The sequence below is a fragment of the Mus caroli genome, chromosome 13 (assembly GCF_900094665.2).
Source record: "Mus caroli chromosome 13, CAROLI_EIJ_v1.1, whole genome shotgun sequence".
NCBI classification, from domain to species: domain Eukaryota; kingdom Metazoa; phylum Chordata; class Mammalia; order Rodentia; family Muridae; genus Mus; species Mus caroli.
This window is the reverse complement of record NC_034582.1, coordinates 77,875,226-77,891,117: the sequence shown is the minus strand read 5'-3', so window position 1 is coordinate 77,891,117 and position 15,892 is coordinate 77,875,226. Positions and strand designations below refer to the sequence as shown.

The following is a 15,892-nucleotide window of genomic DNA, read 5'->3' as shown; positions in this document are numbered from 1 at the left end:
AATGGTCCACAAGATTCCAAATCACCCATGAATTATTTAATGTAATTGAGGAATATGGGCATAAATTATATTACTCCAACAGGTGACTTCAGTATTAAAATTTCTATTTTAAAAGGGGAACGCTTCACGCTGGTTCTTTGAAAGAGAAAAACAGTCTTGTAATGTTTTGAAAGAGTTGGAGACACTATCTGCACACAAAGGGCAGAGTGTCCTTGCATTGCTGTAAATGTTTTAGTAGCTGCGGAAATGTTCAACAAAATGAACTTCCATCAAGAGAGAGCAATGTGCAAAAAGTTGGCTTTCACTGTGGACACTGAGACACTCTGGAAGACTTGAAGGCTCCATGGCACTGTGAGAGGTCACGTGGCTCCTCTTTCATGCACTGCCCATAAACTCTCATGTGGGTTTCACCTCCAGCCACACATGCTTGTACCTTTTAACATATCATGTATCTTGATTTTGGACTTTATACATGACAGAGTAAAGTATCTCAGGGAATCTAGATGAATAGCACATCTTCTTTCCCTTAAAACGTAGGGAAACAGATCCATATATTCTGACACTTTGGGGGTTCAACTCACCTATGCTGACAGTTATCAGCAATATGGCAGGTGTTTGCCTCTTTCCAATCTGTGCAGAGGATTTCTTTGGTCTCCAGGCACTGAAGGACTTGCCTTACAGTCCTCCCTTTAAACCTTTGCACACACAGCTTTCAAACAGACTTTTTCTATATATAGCAAGAAAACTCAGGGTATACAAACTAGAAGTCAAACCAAAGAAGCAATTTGCTTCTCTTTTCCAGGTAAAATAAATTCTGATGGATATTTTTTTTTTATCATTTAAGAGTTTTGCATAGAGTTAGTAAGCATATACAGAGTTCTTTGATGAGCAAAACACTGTGAACATGCTGTGTGGAACATGGAAGGGTAATGACCTTTAAGACTGGGAGGGGTACATGTGAGGGTTTTGAGGAAGGAAAAAGAAGGGGAAAATGATGTAATTACATTATAATCTCAAGAAAGTATTTAAAGCATGAAACTTTGAAAAAAGTTGTCTCACTGACAGTTTTCCATTTAGCAAACGAAAACAACAACAACAACAACAACAACAAAACCTAAGCATTCATAAGGACAGAGCTAACCAGCCTGATATTTTGGAATATATTTTAAAGGGTTCATTTCAACCAGCGAAGGCTGAGTGTGTGCTGACAGTGGAAATGCTTAATTTACTGTGTGAGTGCAGTGTGGATATGGTTTACAGCTTTTGGCCTTAAACATCTACATGTATAATCAACAAAGCCCATCTTCATGGCAGATCTGCTTGTAGTCCTCAGGATTGGGCTGCTTTGCTAATTTACCAGAAATAACTTTTTTTTGAAAAGGAATTAATTATGTATTGAGAAGCTGATACACAAATTAGGATTCAGGTACTAACATTATTCATAGCATATGAGCCTTGAGTGTAATCTTTTATGCTATAGAATTAACGTTGTTTGATTGTTTGCTGAATGTAACAATAAGTTGGGCATCTTTTCTTTATACATCTGAACCAAAAAACATAATGCATGCAAAGTTACTTTTCATAAATATCTAGCAAGGCATATAATTGATTGTTAGAAAATTTCTTAATTGGTTAAGACGAAATTGAGCCACATGTTAAAGCATAGAAACTGTTGGTATAGGCAAAGCATATAATATTCTGATAAGAGCTTTAAAATCACACAAATGTTGAAGTCTTACCGTTAGGTTTCATGCAGTCTGTTCCCTGCAGCATATTAGCTCTAGCCCTTCAGTGCTACAGCTTCAGTGCTGTAATTGAATTTCATGTGTGTGGGGGAGGGGCTGACATGTCTTTCATAAACTAGCCTTTACTTAAGTGATGTCTGTCAGTGTACAATGGAACAACAGTTCCACTCATGTATCCGGTCTCTGCATACAAAATGTATGCTGAAAGAGATTCTTGTGTTGTTTTAGTGTACTCTGATGCCCTGTGTAACAACTTGATTTTTGCAAAGGTTGTGTAAATTCACGGCATGGCTCATGGATCGTTCTCTTCCTCCTGTGAACTTTTCTACCTCTGAATGAACTTCTCCATGGCAACTCTTTGAGTTGATGCAATTTCAGTATCCCACAGGGGTTGCTTTCTAAATGCACTGCCTGTGGGATGAGATGGCTACTTCATCTGTCTGACTTTGCGATGCTTTCTTAAAGCAAGCCACCATCGAGAGGGTTAAGGGATGTTACTGCAGCAGTTATCAGCAGACCAGCCCTCTACCTTTGGTACTTACAGGAATTTTATGACTCTTGATCATATTATCAAATTCTTCATTAATTTTTTTGTATTTTTCTTCAGTGCGTGGGGTGAGTGCATAAGAGGAGTCAGGATCGGGGCTTTCAGAGCCTTTGTTTTCTTTCTTGTTCAATGCCTGCCAGGTTCAGAGAGATATCAAGAGTAAAAAAAAATGAAGGGTGTTTTGAGTACTTACACACAATCTTTGCCTGCTGATCATTAGATCAATATCTTCGTTAATTTTCCTGTACTTGTCCTCAGACTCAGGGCTGTGACCTACTGAATCGTCTGCATCGGGATCTGGGCTGTCACAGCCATTGAGGCCCTTCTTTCTCAATGTCTGAAATACATAATGTGCAAAGTTCAAACCTAGACAAAGGCTGTAAAAGACATTTAGTGATGTTACAAAAATTGAAACTGTCCAGCATTTCAGACTACTATATATGCTAGATTACGTTTGAGGAAAGAAATCACAAGGAGAGAATGAGCCATTTCAACAGAGTGCTCATCACTAGTTTTTTTTTTAAAAAAGGAACAAGGAGCTATTTTTTTTCAGCCAATTTCAGTCAATGAACAAAGAAAGGTAAAATATCTTGATACAAAACTCAGATAGAAATATATAATGAAAACCAATTACAAGTTACAAAGTGTAATGCGATTCAGTACTCTTTTCCCACAGAAATACAAGCAGTCAGGATGTTGCAAAATCATTTCAGAATTTACGACAAAAAAAGCAGAAATGTTGCAAACATTATCTCTGGATTTAACATAGTGGTTGGAGTTACTATTCCGTCTTGACTCTGGTGCTTGACAGCAAAAGGAGCATTAAAGAAGCCAGTTAATCACCAAGTACTTGGGAGGAAGAAGCTCATTTGGGGGAATTATTTTTGCTTGTTAGAGTTCTGGGGAATCTGTAAGATTCTGTATTGAAATTTCCAATATTGAGAAACTATCTTCCTAAACAAGAGTGGGAAGCAGCTCTGGGATGGCTGAGCTTAGGGCTTCATTATCCTGAGCTGGGTAAGGACGACAGCACTGTATTTAGACAACCAAGTCAGGAGTTATCAAACAGCACAAACTCCTCCTGGTTTCAGGCGAGTACGAATCAGCCTGAGACTCTCCTGACACATGAAAGTGAAGTCAGTGGCTTCGCGCCAGCCTCCTGTCTCCTGATGTAGGTCTGCTCTAGTTTCAGCTGTCACTAAGGGATAAATACCAATAAAACAGTGTAACAGTTTGGAAAACTATGAGTCAGGAGTCCTGAATTTTATTCTTTAGAAAACAAATGTTTTCAACAAAACTATGTACAATCCAATGGACAGAAATAATGTAGATTTGGAGATCATAAAACCCCTGATTAATCATACAACTTGACATATTAATAATTAAGAGATTCACACACTATTTATTTTCTTGGCACTACCAGGTTTGGTTACAAAGATATGTATAGCTATCTTTCTCTTACTAATGGAAAGTCTTCAAATCCATGTTGGATAGAGAACTCAGATACAAATAAAGAAAAAGCCGAAACACCCAGCCAACGGTCTGAAACCTGAGATAATACTGCATCCTTGATTTATACATTTGGGGACAATAGAATGATGTCATTTTCAAGGGAGTATCCAGCTTAAAAATTCAAATCCATTGATTTTTATCAGTGTGCAACAAATATAATGTTACTTAAAATTACTTTCCGAGGCATTGAAGGCTTATACTTAAGACCAAACTGGGAGCTATCATTTCTCAACATCTAGGATGTAGTGCAGCTCTGTAAATATTTATTAATGTTATAGTGGTTTAATATAACAAACATATGGTTACAGCTTATTATGTGGTAAGATGTTTGAATATTAAAATGAATATTTTGACACAAGATGATGAAATATACATTTATAATCTTGAGGAATTTTTAATTGGTGGGGCCACCTGTCCCCTTCTCATGAAATTACAACCATGTATTTTGGTCTAGAACAAGTACTCATTGAGGTTCCCCACAATAACACTAGAATGGACATCACAAAACACTAGGATACTAATTCTAGTTACTAACTTCTTACAGTTTCAACTCATTTGTTAGTATTATCTCAGCCACAAGAGCATTCTACTTGGAGTATTATCGTATGTTTTTGCTTTGGCCTCTATAGGTTCTTGACCTTTAAGGGAACTGAGTGTCTTGCATTACAGTCAACATATCTATATCTAAGTTATATCTATATCTAATCTATAAAACAAAGAATTCACTCACAGGGCTGCGAAATATCTTACTGCCACACAAGCATGAGAATTTAGTTCTTCTATTTCAGACTAATGTAAAAAGCTGGGCTTACAACTCCTAGCCTGGGGTAGAGGGTGGTGGAGACAGGCAGATCCTTGGAGTTAATTGGATAGCTAGTCTATCTGAACAAGTTAGCTTCGACTTCAGTGAGAGACCCTACCTCAAAAATCAAAGGAAGGGAGTAAACTAGAAAGGATATCTACCATCAACCTGTGGCCTCTACATGCTCAAACACATACACACACACACACACACACACACACACACACACACACACACACACACACACACAACCATATAGAACACATATAATACTTCACATACACAACTTAAAAAAGAATTCATGTTCATAAGGAAAAGAAGGTAAGATCAAGAAAGTAGTAGTCTTCAAAAGTAACTTATTTATATTTCTATAAGGTGTATTAAGATAGTCTTATGAAAACCTTTAACTTAAAAACTCCATATGATGTTAAATTAGAGTCTTAATAGACAGTAGATTTTTTTCAATGTGTATTTTACCCAAAAAATCTTATTGTAAAAAGTATCGTTGTTTTGATATGCAGATTTCTGACAACAGAACGAAAGGGTTAGAAGAGGCCTACCAACTGTCATTACAATCCATCTGGCACATACATGTGTGCTAAATATTCTCACAAAGCTTTTGGGTGGGTAGATACTGTGGCTTATAAAAATTCAAACACACTGCTTTTATTTCACTGAAATCCCTCTAAAAATGTTAACTCATTCTCTCTCACAAGTGTTTCACTACAAGTTTAGGAAATCTTATGACAAATTTCAAACCAGTACTGCCAAGCATTGTCCCTGAGCTTTGGTCACTGCTTGGGAACAAGCTGTGGCGAACGTTTTCCTGTCAAAATCTTTTGGATTTTAAGAAAGAAGGAACACAGACTCATCTCTTGCATTCACGTTCACTGGCAGCAGTTCATTTTACACTAGTATAGATCAAATTGAAATGCTAAGGAATTAAGTTTGGGGAAAACTCTAGGGATAAAAATATGAATAAAATAGCTATACTTCCTAGAAATATTACTTTGAGACAGAGTTTCATGTAGTCAAGGCTCTACCTTCCAAATGTTAGGGTTTCAGGCATGCATTATTACTTTTGGTTGGTACTATGTTATCAATCAAACTCAGGGCTTTGTGTTTGTGAGGCAAGCCCTCTACCAACCAATCTATGCTTGCATTCCTTGGCATCAAATTTAAGTCAAGAGCGGAAAGGTCACCTGGTTATCAAAACACTTAGTTCATAGAGTGAGAAACCAAAAAAAAAAAAAAAAAAATCACTAGTCACTTTGTACCTGAAGCAGGATGGGAATTATTGAATGCAAACAAAGCTGCTGGCATGGTACTGTAATGAGCAGGAGAAAGCAGTGGCTGGTTCTCTCCCAATACGTTCTTGTGTTGGGTGACATTATCTTGTAACAAATATGACTGGTATGGAAGTAATGATTTAAGCTAAATTGTGTTATTTAAAAAAGAGCTTTTTTTTTGAGATCCAGAAACACAAAATCTGAGAGTGAATTAATACCGAGTCCTAAATTCCCATAATCACATAACCAGAGCACTGGAAAAATTGTTCAAAAATATTATCCTCAGCTGAGTGCTTGCATAACATATTTCTGCCAAGAACAAATGATTATGGTGGAATTATAAAGCTTGGAAAATGGAATTGGTGGCACCGACTCGAATGCCATAGTGTGAATGCAGAACCAGAGGAACAGTTTTATCTTTATTATATTAAAATCTACAGCTGTTTAATGATGACAAAGGAACTACTGTTAGCTCTAGCCAAGTCTGTCTATTCATAATAATGAATAGTCAATATGAACTAAGGGGCTTACTAAATGGATTTGAAGCATATTCCTTTAGGACTTTTCTAGCAAAATCAGGCTCTCTGCTATTGGCCTTGAAAATGTCTCTGATATTTTTATCTCTGGCATCTCTGTTTAGGTTATGTAGGTGCCCAGACAGCTATTCTACAGATGAAGTTGTATGTATGGTGTCCCTCAGATGAAGATACTTTGAAGCAATCTTTTCCTGTGTGTTCTGAGAAGGCAAGGAAGCTATCTACGAAAAAACAACTTCTCTCACAACATATCTAAAGAAACTTTACCCCCATAGCACTCTGCAAGTCTTCAGTGAGACTGTATACTGAAGCTAGCTTGCCACAGAAGAGTGACACCTTTGGGCTAGATCAATTGACTGCAGAGGCTTCTGGGGGCATATGCACATAGTAGTGATTGTCATACTGTGAGCACAGTGCAGGCACTTTTAGAGAAGCAATTAGATTGACAGAAGGTGTCATATTCCACACAATAGATGGGAGAAGTCCAGGCAGGTAATCCAAGCATCATTTGGAATCTCTGCTCCCAGACATGTGGACATATGGACCTGCATTACTGCATTTGTTCACCGGGAAATCCTGAAATATGTATAAACTGATGATGGTAGATGACAGGTGCTTCAAAAATTCTAATGAAATCGATGTAGGGTAACAGATTCTATTTCATTACCAAAAGGAATGTAAATGAAAAAGAATGCCACATGGAGTCTTATGTCTTGTCTTATGCATTAGGTAATCAACTAGGTAATCTCTTTCCTATGAAATGATTTAAACAGACTTTTCCTTTTTAGCTATGTATTTTTTTACATTCTAGTTTTCTTTTTTTTTAAAAAAAAAACTCTTCTCAGTACAAAAGAGGTAACTAAATTATGAGTCCTTTTCGATTCTGTGAGACTATGTATCTCATCTTAAGGCTATTTAATTAAAATTCAACATTTTTCTCCAAAGAATTAGTATCTCATATTAAAAGCTTCAAACCAGCCAATTTCTCTTCGTGTATGTAGTTTCTGTCCTGAATAACGTATATTTTCATTGTCTTCTTACTTTTATCTGTGCCTAACTATACAGCTGAAATTTAAAACCCTTTTGTGAAAACCCCCAAATTACTCCCATTAATCTTTGTTCCAATCCAAATAATCATGCTCCCTTGCATAACGGGTATTCCCTAACTTTGGAGGGTTCGTGTGTCAAGAACACATGCAGGAATTATTACAGAACACATGCAGGAATTATTACCGTTAGCTGCATGTATGTTGTATTCACACAAAAAGCAAGAAAGAAAATTCATGCACTTAGGAAAGGCAGCTTGCTTTCTTCTGGTCTTACATCTCCTGGGCTTGACTTTAGCAGCTGAGGAGGACACACATGTGCAGGACACACTCCATGGGCTCTGGCACGAGAAACCATGTCAGTAGGTAGAGCAGTGTGTAGTGACCACTGTATGCAGGGACTCCTAACACTGGTTCAGGCCATGTCGTCTGGGACTGACCATCCTAAGATGCTCCTTTAAATACGGAATTAGGAATAGAAAATCTGAACAAAAGTATAATGCGTATTCCATTTATGATTTCTAACAGAGTTCTTGGACAGGGCAAGACTAAGTGCCGAGGAATTTCTCTACAGGTTTTAATAGTCAAATCTGTAAGCAGTCTCTAGACTACATTTATGTGTACCACAATTCTTTTTTGTTCTTATTCCAGAAATGAAAAAGATACAATAATATACTGTGAGTTTAGTAAATCAGCACTTTTGTCTTTATTGGGCAAGTGAATCATGTATAAGAAAAATTAACTCATAAAGTACCTATCTGTGTTAAAAGTCTAAAAACATTCAAATATAAAACTATTACATGGTTTATGTCTAGATTAATATTCATTCTAAGCATATCTTTCCTTCTGCTGATGAAAGGTGTGTGTGTGTGTGTGCGCGCGCACGCACACACAAAAATATACATACAATTGGCTGCCAGTGTATTTGTTGTTGGGGTCTCTATTGATTTCTGGCCTGACCAGTTTGTATTGGATGACCAATAAGGGGCTCATCCCCAGGAGAGGCTAACTCTTCTACTTGCACTAGTTACTAGTTGCCTATAGCTCTTTGTCTAGGGGTGGAACTCCTTGCGATTTTCTCTCTTCCACATTAGCATGCTGTTATGACTGTTATTCTCCATTGTTTATACTGCCATTTCTAGGAGAGACTGTTAACAGTAAACTTCCTGGTATGTTCACATTTACAGTGTTTCAGCTCTCAACTCTATGATGTTCCCTGGGTCATAAAGGCAGGAGCTGTGATGTAGATATATCCACTGTGGCTGGGCTCTCTCCTAGCCATTGATCTCTGCATTGTTCTCAGTTGCAGAAGAACACATGACTGTAACTTCAGATCCATGGGATCTGATACCACCGGCCTCTGCTGAACTCCACACTCAAATGCACGGATCTCCAGGCTCCAAGTACATATAACTAAAAAATAAATAAAGCCTGAAAAAAGATATTGGCATTGAAGGTGTTGTTTTTTTTTCAGTAAGTTATTTTTCAGTAACGCAGAAAACATCAATTAAAGATATGAATGGCTCCAATGCAACAAAATATCACCACTTGTTTTCTATTGATCACAGATTATTTCACATAAGCATAAAGTACCTATGACAGCTCATAGAATTATTCGGACTGCAGTGTGGGTGAGCCCAGAGGTCATCTGGGTCTCCTCCTGCTCTCAGAAGGTGCAGAAGCAGTGGCAGATCCAATCCCTCCAGTGGGGCTTGAGGAGGAAGTCAGTAAGTTGTCAGTCTGTCTTCCTCCCAAACACAGCTGGTATGCCATCTTGCCTGGACTTTTTACTCCTCCCATCACACAGCTCCAGCATTTTTTTTTTTTTACCACCCATGCACAAACTTTATTATGCACATTTACTGTTGAATCCTTAATTACTCATTATTCATCATTTATGAGTTTGTCTCCTTGGGTGCATTAAGGGGCTTAAGAGGCCCTTAACAAAAGCTTTTTCTGGTTTTGTTTTGTTTTGTGTGTTTTGTTTATAAATTAAGCACATAGCAGTCTGACATATTTTAGTGCTCAACTCAACAAGTGCTACAGAGCTGAAAGAAAGACACCTTTCCTCTTGTTAACGTTTTCTGGGGTCTCCCAATTGAACTGAATTTGTCTGACTGTGAAGCAGAGACAGCAGCAGGATCTAGACCACTTAATGTCTGCTTGCTAACTGCTACTCTGTCTTGGGTGTTGTCTCTGGTCCTCCAGATGTAAGATGGTTTTCTGATTATAGTGCTCAAATTGTTGCCTGCTTTCTTGCTCTTCCTGGGAGCTTCTTATAGCACAGGCCTGTTAACTTGTTATCCTGTATTGCCAGGATGTAGCATGGGACTTGGGATATGGCAACAACCATAAGTGGTTGAGACATAATCAAGAGACTGAAATGGATACACAGAGCAGGAAAGAACTGTCTGTCAGGAGGAGGAAGCTCAGGCTCACTGCCAGGTAATCGTTATGGGAATTTCTCTCTTCTTACTATTTTATTTACTACTTTATGTAATTTTTAAAACTTACCATCGTAATATTTTTTTAAGTAACTACTACAGATTTGTTATTTTTGTAGTTTTAAAGTAAGAAAACGACATGGGGCTGCTCATAATTCATAATTTGAAGTTCCTTTATAATTCAGAAGTTTAATCTCATAGCTTAAAAATGAGTGGATTGATATAAACTTAAGCCTCAGGATAGGTGATCATGCTACATTGACGAGTGAGGGAAGTTGTGGGTATATAATTTCTATGAGGCAAAAGGACAGTGAGAATGAATTCATCATAGCAAAGGGAGAAAGGAAGATGTATTTTAAGCAGAATGTAAATTACAGAAAAGCACAAAAATACGGAAGGGAAGAGCAAGGGGAAATGTTTGTGAATATGCACATGTACACAGCATGTTGCCACACTCTTGAGCATAGCTCATCTTTATCTAGATGTGACAAAAAACGCTCTGTAGTCCCTGATTCTTCTAGGCTCTGGGATTAGCCTTATTTTGAAAACATCTTAACTTGGGGGAGAATTTGCCAACATGAGTGATTCTAGAGCAAATCAGATGGTGTAGACTTCCTCAGGACTGACTGGCAGTGCTTAAGTCCTTAAGGGTCTTTCCACCACAACTCTTCTGGAACCCAGACATCATGTGTCTGGGATAGAACAGTGCTGAATTGGGAAGTCTGGCACACTTCATCCATGAAGCTTTCTGACATCCTGAATCCAGCATCAATTTGAAGCTAAATACAGGAAACATGCTATGTCTAATGTTCATAAAGTAAGTCAAATTCAGGAAGAACCAGAATAATAGCTGATGTTGATTTCTCAAAAAAGGAAGAAGAAGGAGGAAGAGAGGGAAGAGGTGGAAGAGGAGGAAGAGGGTGAGGATGAGGAAGGAGAGGACTAGGAGGAGGAGGAGGAGGAGGAGGAGGAGGAGGAAGAAGAAGAAGAAGAAGAAGAAGAAGAAGAAGAAGAAGAAGAAGAAGAAGAAGAAGAAGAAGAAGAAGAAGAAAGCAAGCCAGAATGAATTCAACAATTGAGAAAGAGAGGAAAGGAATAAATTAACAAAGATCAGGAAGCAGGTTTTGTGAGAGTATGAAACGTGATTGTAGCTTCACGTATGAATCTTTTTAGACTGTGGCACTTCCGCTGCAAATCTGTTACAGGGGAAAAGGCTGAATCCAAAGTCACTGGAAGCTTTAAAAATAATTCTTCAGAGCATCTTCTCTTATAAACTATTCATATTTCATACTAACAAAAGTAGATGCATATGCTATCTTCAGTAACTGCAGTAATTTCTAACGTTTACTTTTGTTTCCTCATAGTTTCTTGTCTATTGTGATTCTTCCATTCATATGTAGGGTCACTGCATGAGCTCATTTGAGACGACAGTGGACTATATCCTACTCTTTCTTGCCTGGCAGTGCAACTAGGCTGTCAGTCACTATTGGTCCCACTTTCTCCTGGACTTAGGAGATTTCTGTATATTTCTCTTCCTATTTTATTCCTTGATTCCAGCTCCTCTCTTATTCCAGTCCCCTCTCAGAAAGTGTTACAACTTAGTTCTCTGAGGCAGAAGCCCAGAAATCATCCTCCATTTCATCACCTCCTCTCATCTGTTGCTCATCTTCCTTTTCTGTCTCCTTCCTCAGTCTGTTTGGTTTCTGACCCCACTTTCCACATACGCCTCCTTTATACATCAGGCAGGGTCTAATTAAAATGAAAACCTGATTGCATCATAGCTGCTTTTATAAACCATGGTGGCCACCAACAGCTGTGTCACACACAAGCCTGTACAGCACACTCTCCTGCTGCTTCTCCCCTTTAGTCCTTCCCTCATTTTCCAGAGCACTGTTTTCACCAAAGGAGAATCTTCTTATCATTTCCCATGTTTGTAGGAAGATCCAAACACTCTTGATCTATGCCTTTCGTTCCTGTCTGTGATTTCTTTGCTTACTTTTCCTCTCTGCTTTGCAGACCTTAGTCAACTTAGAATTGCTAATTGGATATATATATATATTTTTTGCACCAGAGATGTATTTTTGTGGCTGCTTCTACCAGTTTACCACAAGGAGAACAAAAATCAAAGTATGCAACAGGTATCTTTATACCTTTACTTTTGTTTTCCCTGGGAATAAACATTTCCCTGATATACATTGAAAACTCTCTGTTGGTTGGATTTCTGGTCTACTTCTAGCTTGTTGGAAAGGCAGAGGATTCATAGACTTTTCTATGAAGCAACAAGAATAAAGATGTGAAGCTAGTCGTGGATTCACTGGTATCTTAGAAAATTTGTTAATACCCCAGAAAGAGACATAAAGCTTTATTTCTAAGGTATTGAGAGACTCCTAAGATGTAGAGGTAACTCCTAAGATAGCGTTTCCTTGCCAAAAACTCTAGTCTCTGTGAAGGCAGAAGAGAATTAAGAACTCTAATGGGCTTGCTTGACTCTGGCCCATTTTTCCTCACCCAATGGGAAATCCCTCTCTGCCCTTCATCTACAGCATAGGTTTTTAGGTCTCCAGTTACAGGCTCAATATGAGCTGCTAATAGACCTCAATCTGGGACAGAAATGAATTATTCCTCAATTTCTTTTCCATTCCTTGAGTTCTTCACTGGTGGCCATGGAAGAGACAAGAATCTGAAGACAGTCAGCATTCACTTACATCTCTTCCTCCTGCCACTTGAACATTTATCACTTCAGAAATTAGCCTATTTCCCATCAAGTGGCCACAATCTATTGTGGATGGCCCTGGGGCTGTTGGCATTTTGATGTTTATTCTGTTTTCCCAGGAGGGGTTGTCTGGAATGAGGAATGAGTCACTCAGGTGACTTCTTGTGAACCTTCCCCTAGTTAATAAAGGAACCAGTCACTTGGCAAGTAGGCAGGACTTCCAGGTTGGAGAGAGGAAGAGAGGAGGCAGGAGAGAGATAGGGGCTTTTGGATAGGGACAGTGAGAGGACAAGATGTACCTACGAGTGTCTCCTGGTTTAGATGGCAAATTCACTAGGAATCTACTAGGATTCACCACCAGAGGATTTAGATTTAATATGGCTTACAAGATTAGGATTCTAGTTGTTGCGCCCAGTGATTGAGTTACCAGTGTTTCTGAACTAAGTTTGTGTGGTGTTTTCCTTCACATGCCAGCTCGACGGGGTTCAAGAGAAAAAGGTATGGTGGCAAAGGGCGGGTTTGCCTGTTGTGCACCATAAGGGTCATGGGAGTTTTGAAGCACGGGACTGGCATGGTAGCGACTCCCCAGTAGAAATTTAGTGAGCTGGGTGGAGAAATTTCAGAGCTCTGAGTCAGAGAGTCTCCATGAGATGAGGACAGGCAGGCCATTGCCCACCAGAGCCTGGCTGGCCAGCCTGTTGGGGCCTCGCTGACAATAGCATGGATTCTTTTTTATTATTTTCCTCAACAACAATCCATTCCTTGTATAATTCTTTGGATATTCTACAGTCATTTGATGGCAAAAATAGGAAAGGACTTTTATGTAACATCTTTCCAGTGAGTACAGCCTGAAGACTTTGCAGGTTCTAATTCTCAGTCTGAAATGTAACATTCCAGAGATGTGCATTTACCATGGTACGCACAAACTAGCAATGGCACCCCCATTCCCTGACATGTTAGAGAGTAAGAAAAGTCTGAGGACTATGCAGCGTCACTGGGGTGCTTTAAGGAGAGCCTGTCAGTCAGCCATTGTGGATGTCCAGGGAAGGAAATCTGCATGTGTGAGAATAAGCTTCCATGACAGAGAACATTCTTTATGTCTGCAACCTGGTTTTGTCCAGCATACGGATGCCATTCAACAAGCACTGTTTTTAATAATGGGATCTAAGGCTTCGGGAACAGTGGCTCTTTTTTAAAGTGGAATTACAATATGACCTGAAAACCCATAGTGAGTAGCTATTAAATATGAATGCAGGTTATCCATTGCAATGGCCACTGTAGAACTCTGGGATTCCCATCCCATATAAAAGTTAAAATAGAAAAGGATGAACAGAGTATGGTGGACTTCATAGAGGGCATGAAATGGAGTTCAGTGGTGGAGTAGTTGATCAACTTTATACGGCCCCTGGAAAAATAGTTATTAAACCTCTTTTATGTATTTCTAAAATTGCATACTTTTATTTCATATCTGTATGCTGTCTCTATTATTGATCATATCTCAGTTTTTATTTTTTTAGATTGTAAAATTAATGCAGACAGGATGTCTCTTGAGGACTTTCTGGTCCTGGCAGTTAGCAGAGTGTCTGACAGTAGGATGTTGCTACAAATCAGTTAACTCTTCTGGACAGGAGTTGTATAGGAGAAAAGTGCTAACGACAGCCTGGTGCCATACAGCATGAAGCCTCAGACAGGCTAAGAAACAGTTATGGCTAGAAACCCCACTTCCTTCCCATACATGTGGAGTTTTCCTTACAGAAGTAATGTTACATGTCAAAGGTCAGCAGCCTTGGTCTTTGGTTGCATCACCACCACACCCAATATAAAAATCATTCATGGGACTTTGTTCATGTAATATTAGTTTTCTCACCTTATTCCCTGATATACCGTCTTTTTTTTAAAACAGGGCTTAACTTGTAATGAGTTGCTCATGGTTGGCTAGCTAGGCCAGTTAGCCAGGTAGACTGAATACACTGGACTTCAGGAGACCTTCTATGAGCAGGAAACCAGAGAGGCCAGCTAGAAGTCAGAGCAAAAGATTGTGCACAGGTTCAGGATCAGAGGGTCAGCTTGGAAATAGAGATTTAGGTTTATAGGGTATTGTCAATGGTGAATGAATAGAAATCCATTCCATTTATCCACGCTGATATTAGGCGGGAAGGAATTCCTAAGGACAGGGACTCTGAAAAGCAAAGGTCCCCCTTTCTTTCCTGTAGTTAAGTTTATACTGGTGTCTATATCTTCCCTTCCCTATCAAAATGTAAAACAGTGTCTGGACTCACAAGAACGTTAGAGTCTTTACTGTACAGCTTTATCTCATCACCACAGATTATGTGGATCAAGAATAGGTGCTGGATTTTCTTCAACGGTCTTGAGTAGGTATCTAGTAGAAAGAAGTGTTACACGCTTCTAGTATTTAATGGTCAAAAAAAGGTGTTTTAAAATAAATATGCTGCAAACCTTTCCACAGCATGCTTAGTCTCAGTCTTGCATTGGAGGTCGGGCTGCACCTGCCAAGCACATCAGCACTGTCCCCATCTCCGTGCAATCCTATCATTACTCTTCCCACTGTACGGCCACCAACCTCCTACCCACTCCTCATTCCGAACCCAGCTTCCAGAGAGCACAGCTGTGCCTTTTAACTGATTTCCTCATACCTGGGAAAGAACAGAGTCCTTAGAATTTCATGAGCTAATGTAGATTTTGAATCCATTAATCAAAAGGTCACTATTTGCTTTCTTAACAATATAATTATTTCCATCTGCCACTAGCTAAATAACTGAACAGGGCTTCTAGGACCAACATCAAAAGTGCCAGTAGCATTTCTGAATTAGGACTCTCAGCTCAGCTTTCCACTGGGACATGCCCTGAGGTTGGCTGGATCATTTGTTATTTGGAGGCTCCTGTCTCTTAGATTCATACTCCAGTTCCTGTTATTTTTACAGTATTAATGTGGAGAGCCAGTTTTTATTAGCATAGGCAGTTATAAATTGAGTATAAGGATTAGAATAAATAGGATGAAGTAATAGAACAAAAGAGTCGGAAAACATCTAATGAAGTCATTGTAGAAACTTGGAGCTTTTCTTGTAGATAAAATATTTATAAATGGAGCACATTTCATAGAAAAGTGATTTGGAAAGCCTGGTAGTATCACTAATATATTCTGAGCAAGACCTATACAGGCTAAATCATTGTTATTCATTTATGAACAAGCGTAAAAATTTCTAACTTGATACTTTAAGAATCAAGATAGATAGATAT

General features: G+C 38.8%; 1 protein-coding gene across 11 annotated transcripts in view; it reads right to left on the bottom strand.

Annotated features, from left to right (window-relative positions):
- Mef2c (myocyte enhancer factor 2C) overlaps positions 1-15,892 on the bottom strand; it is a 145,204-nt gene that overhangs the window by 40,056 nt on the left and 89,256 nt on the right. For 7 of the 11 annotated variants that reach the window (XM_021179843.2, XM_021179832.2, XM_021179842.2 and 4 more), the window contains exon 4: positions 2,486-2,629. In XM_021179843.2, the coding sequence (XP_021035502.1) occupies positions 2,486-2,629 (144 nt within the window). Of the gene's footprint in view, positions 1-2,287; positions 2,426-2,485; positions 2,630-15,892 lie in introns of all 11 variants that reach the window. The other 4 variants (XM_021179835.2, XM_029468445.1, XM_029468447.1 and 1 more) reach the window with 2 other exon arrangements.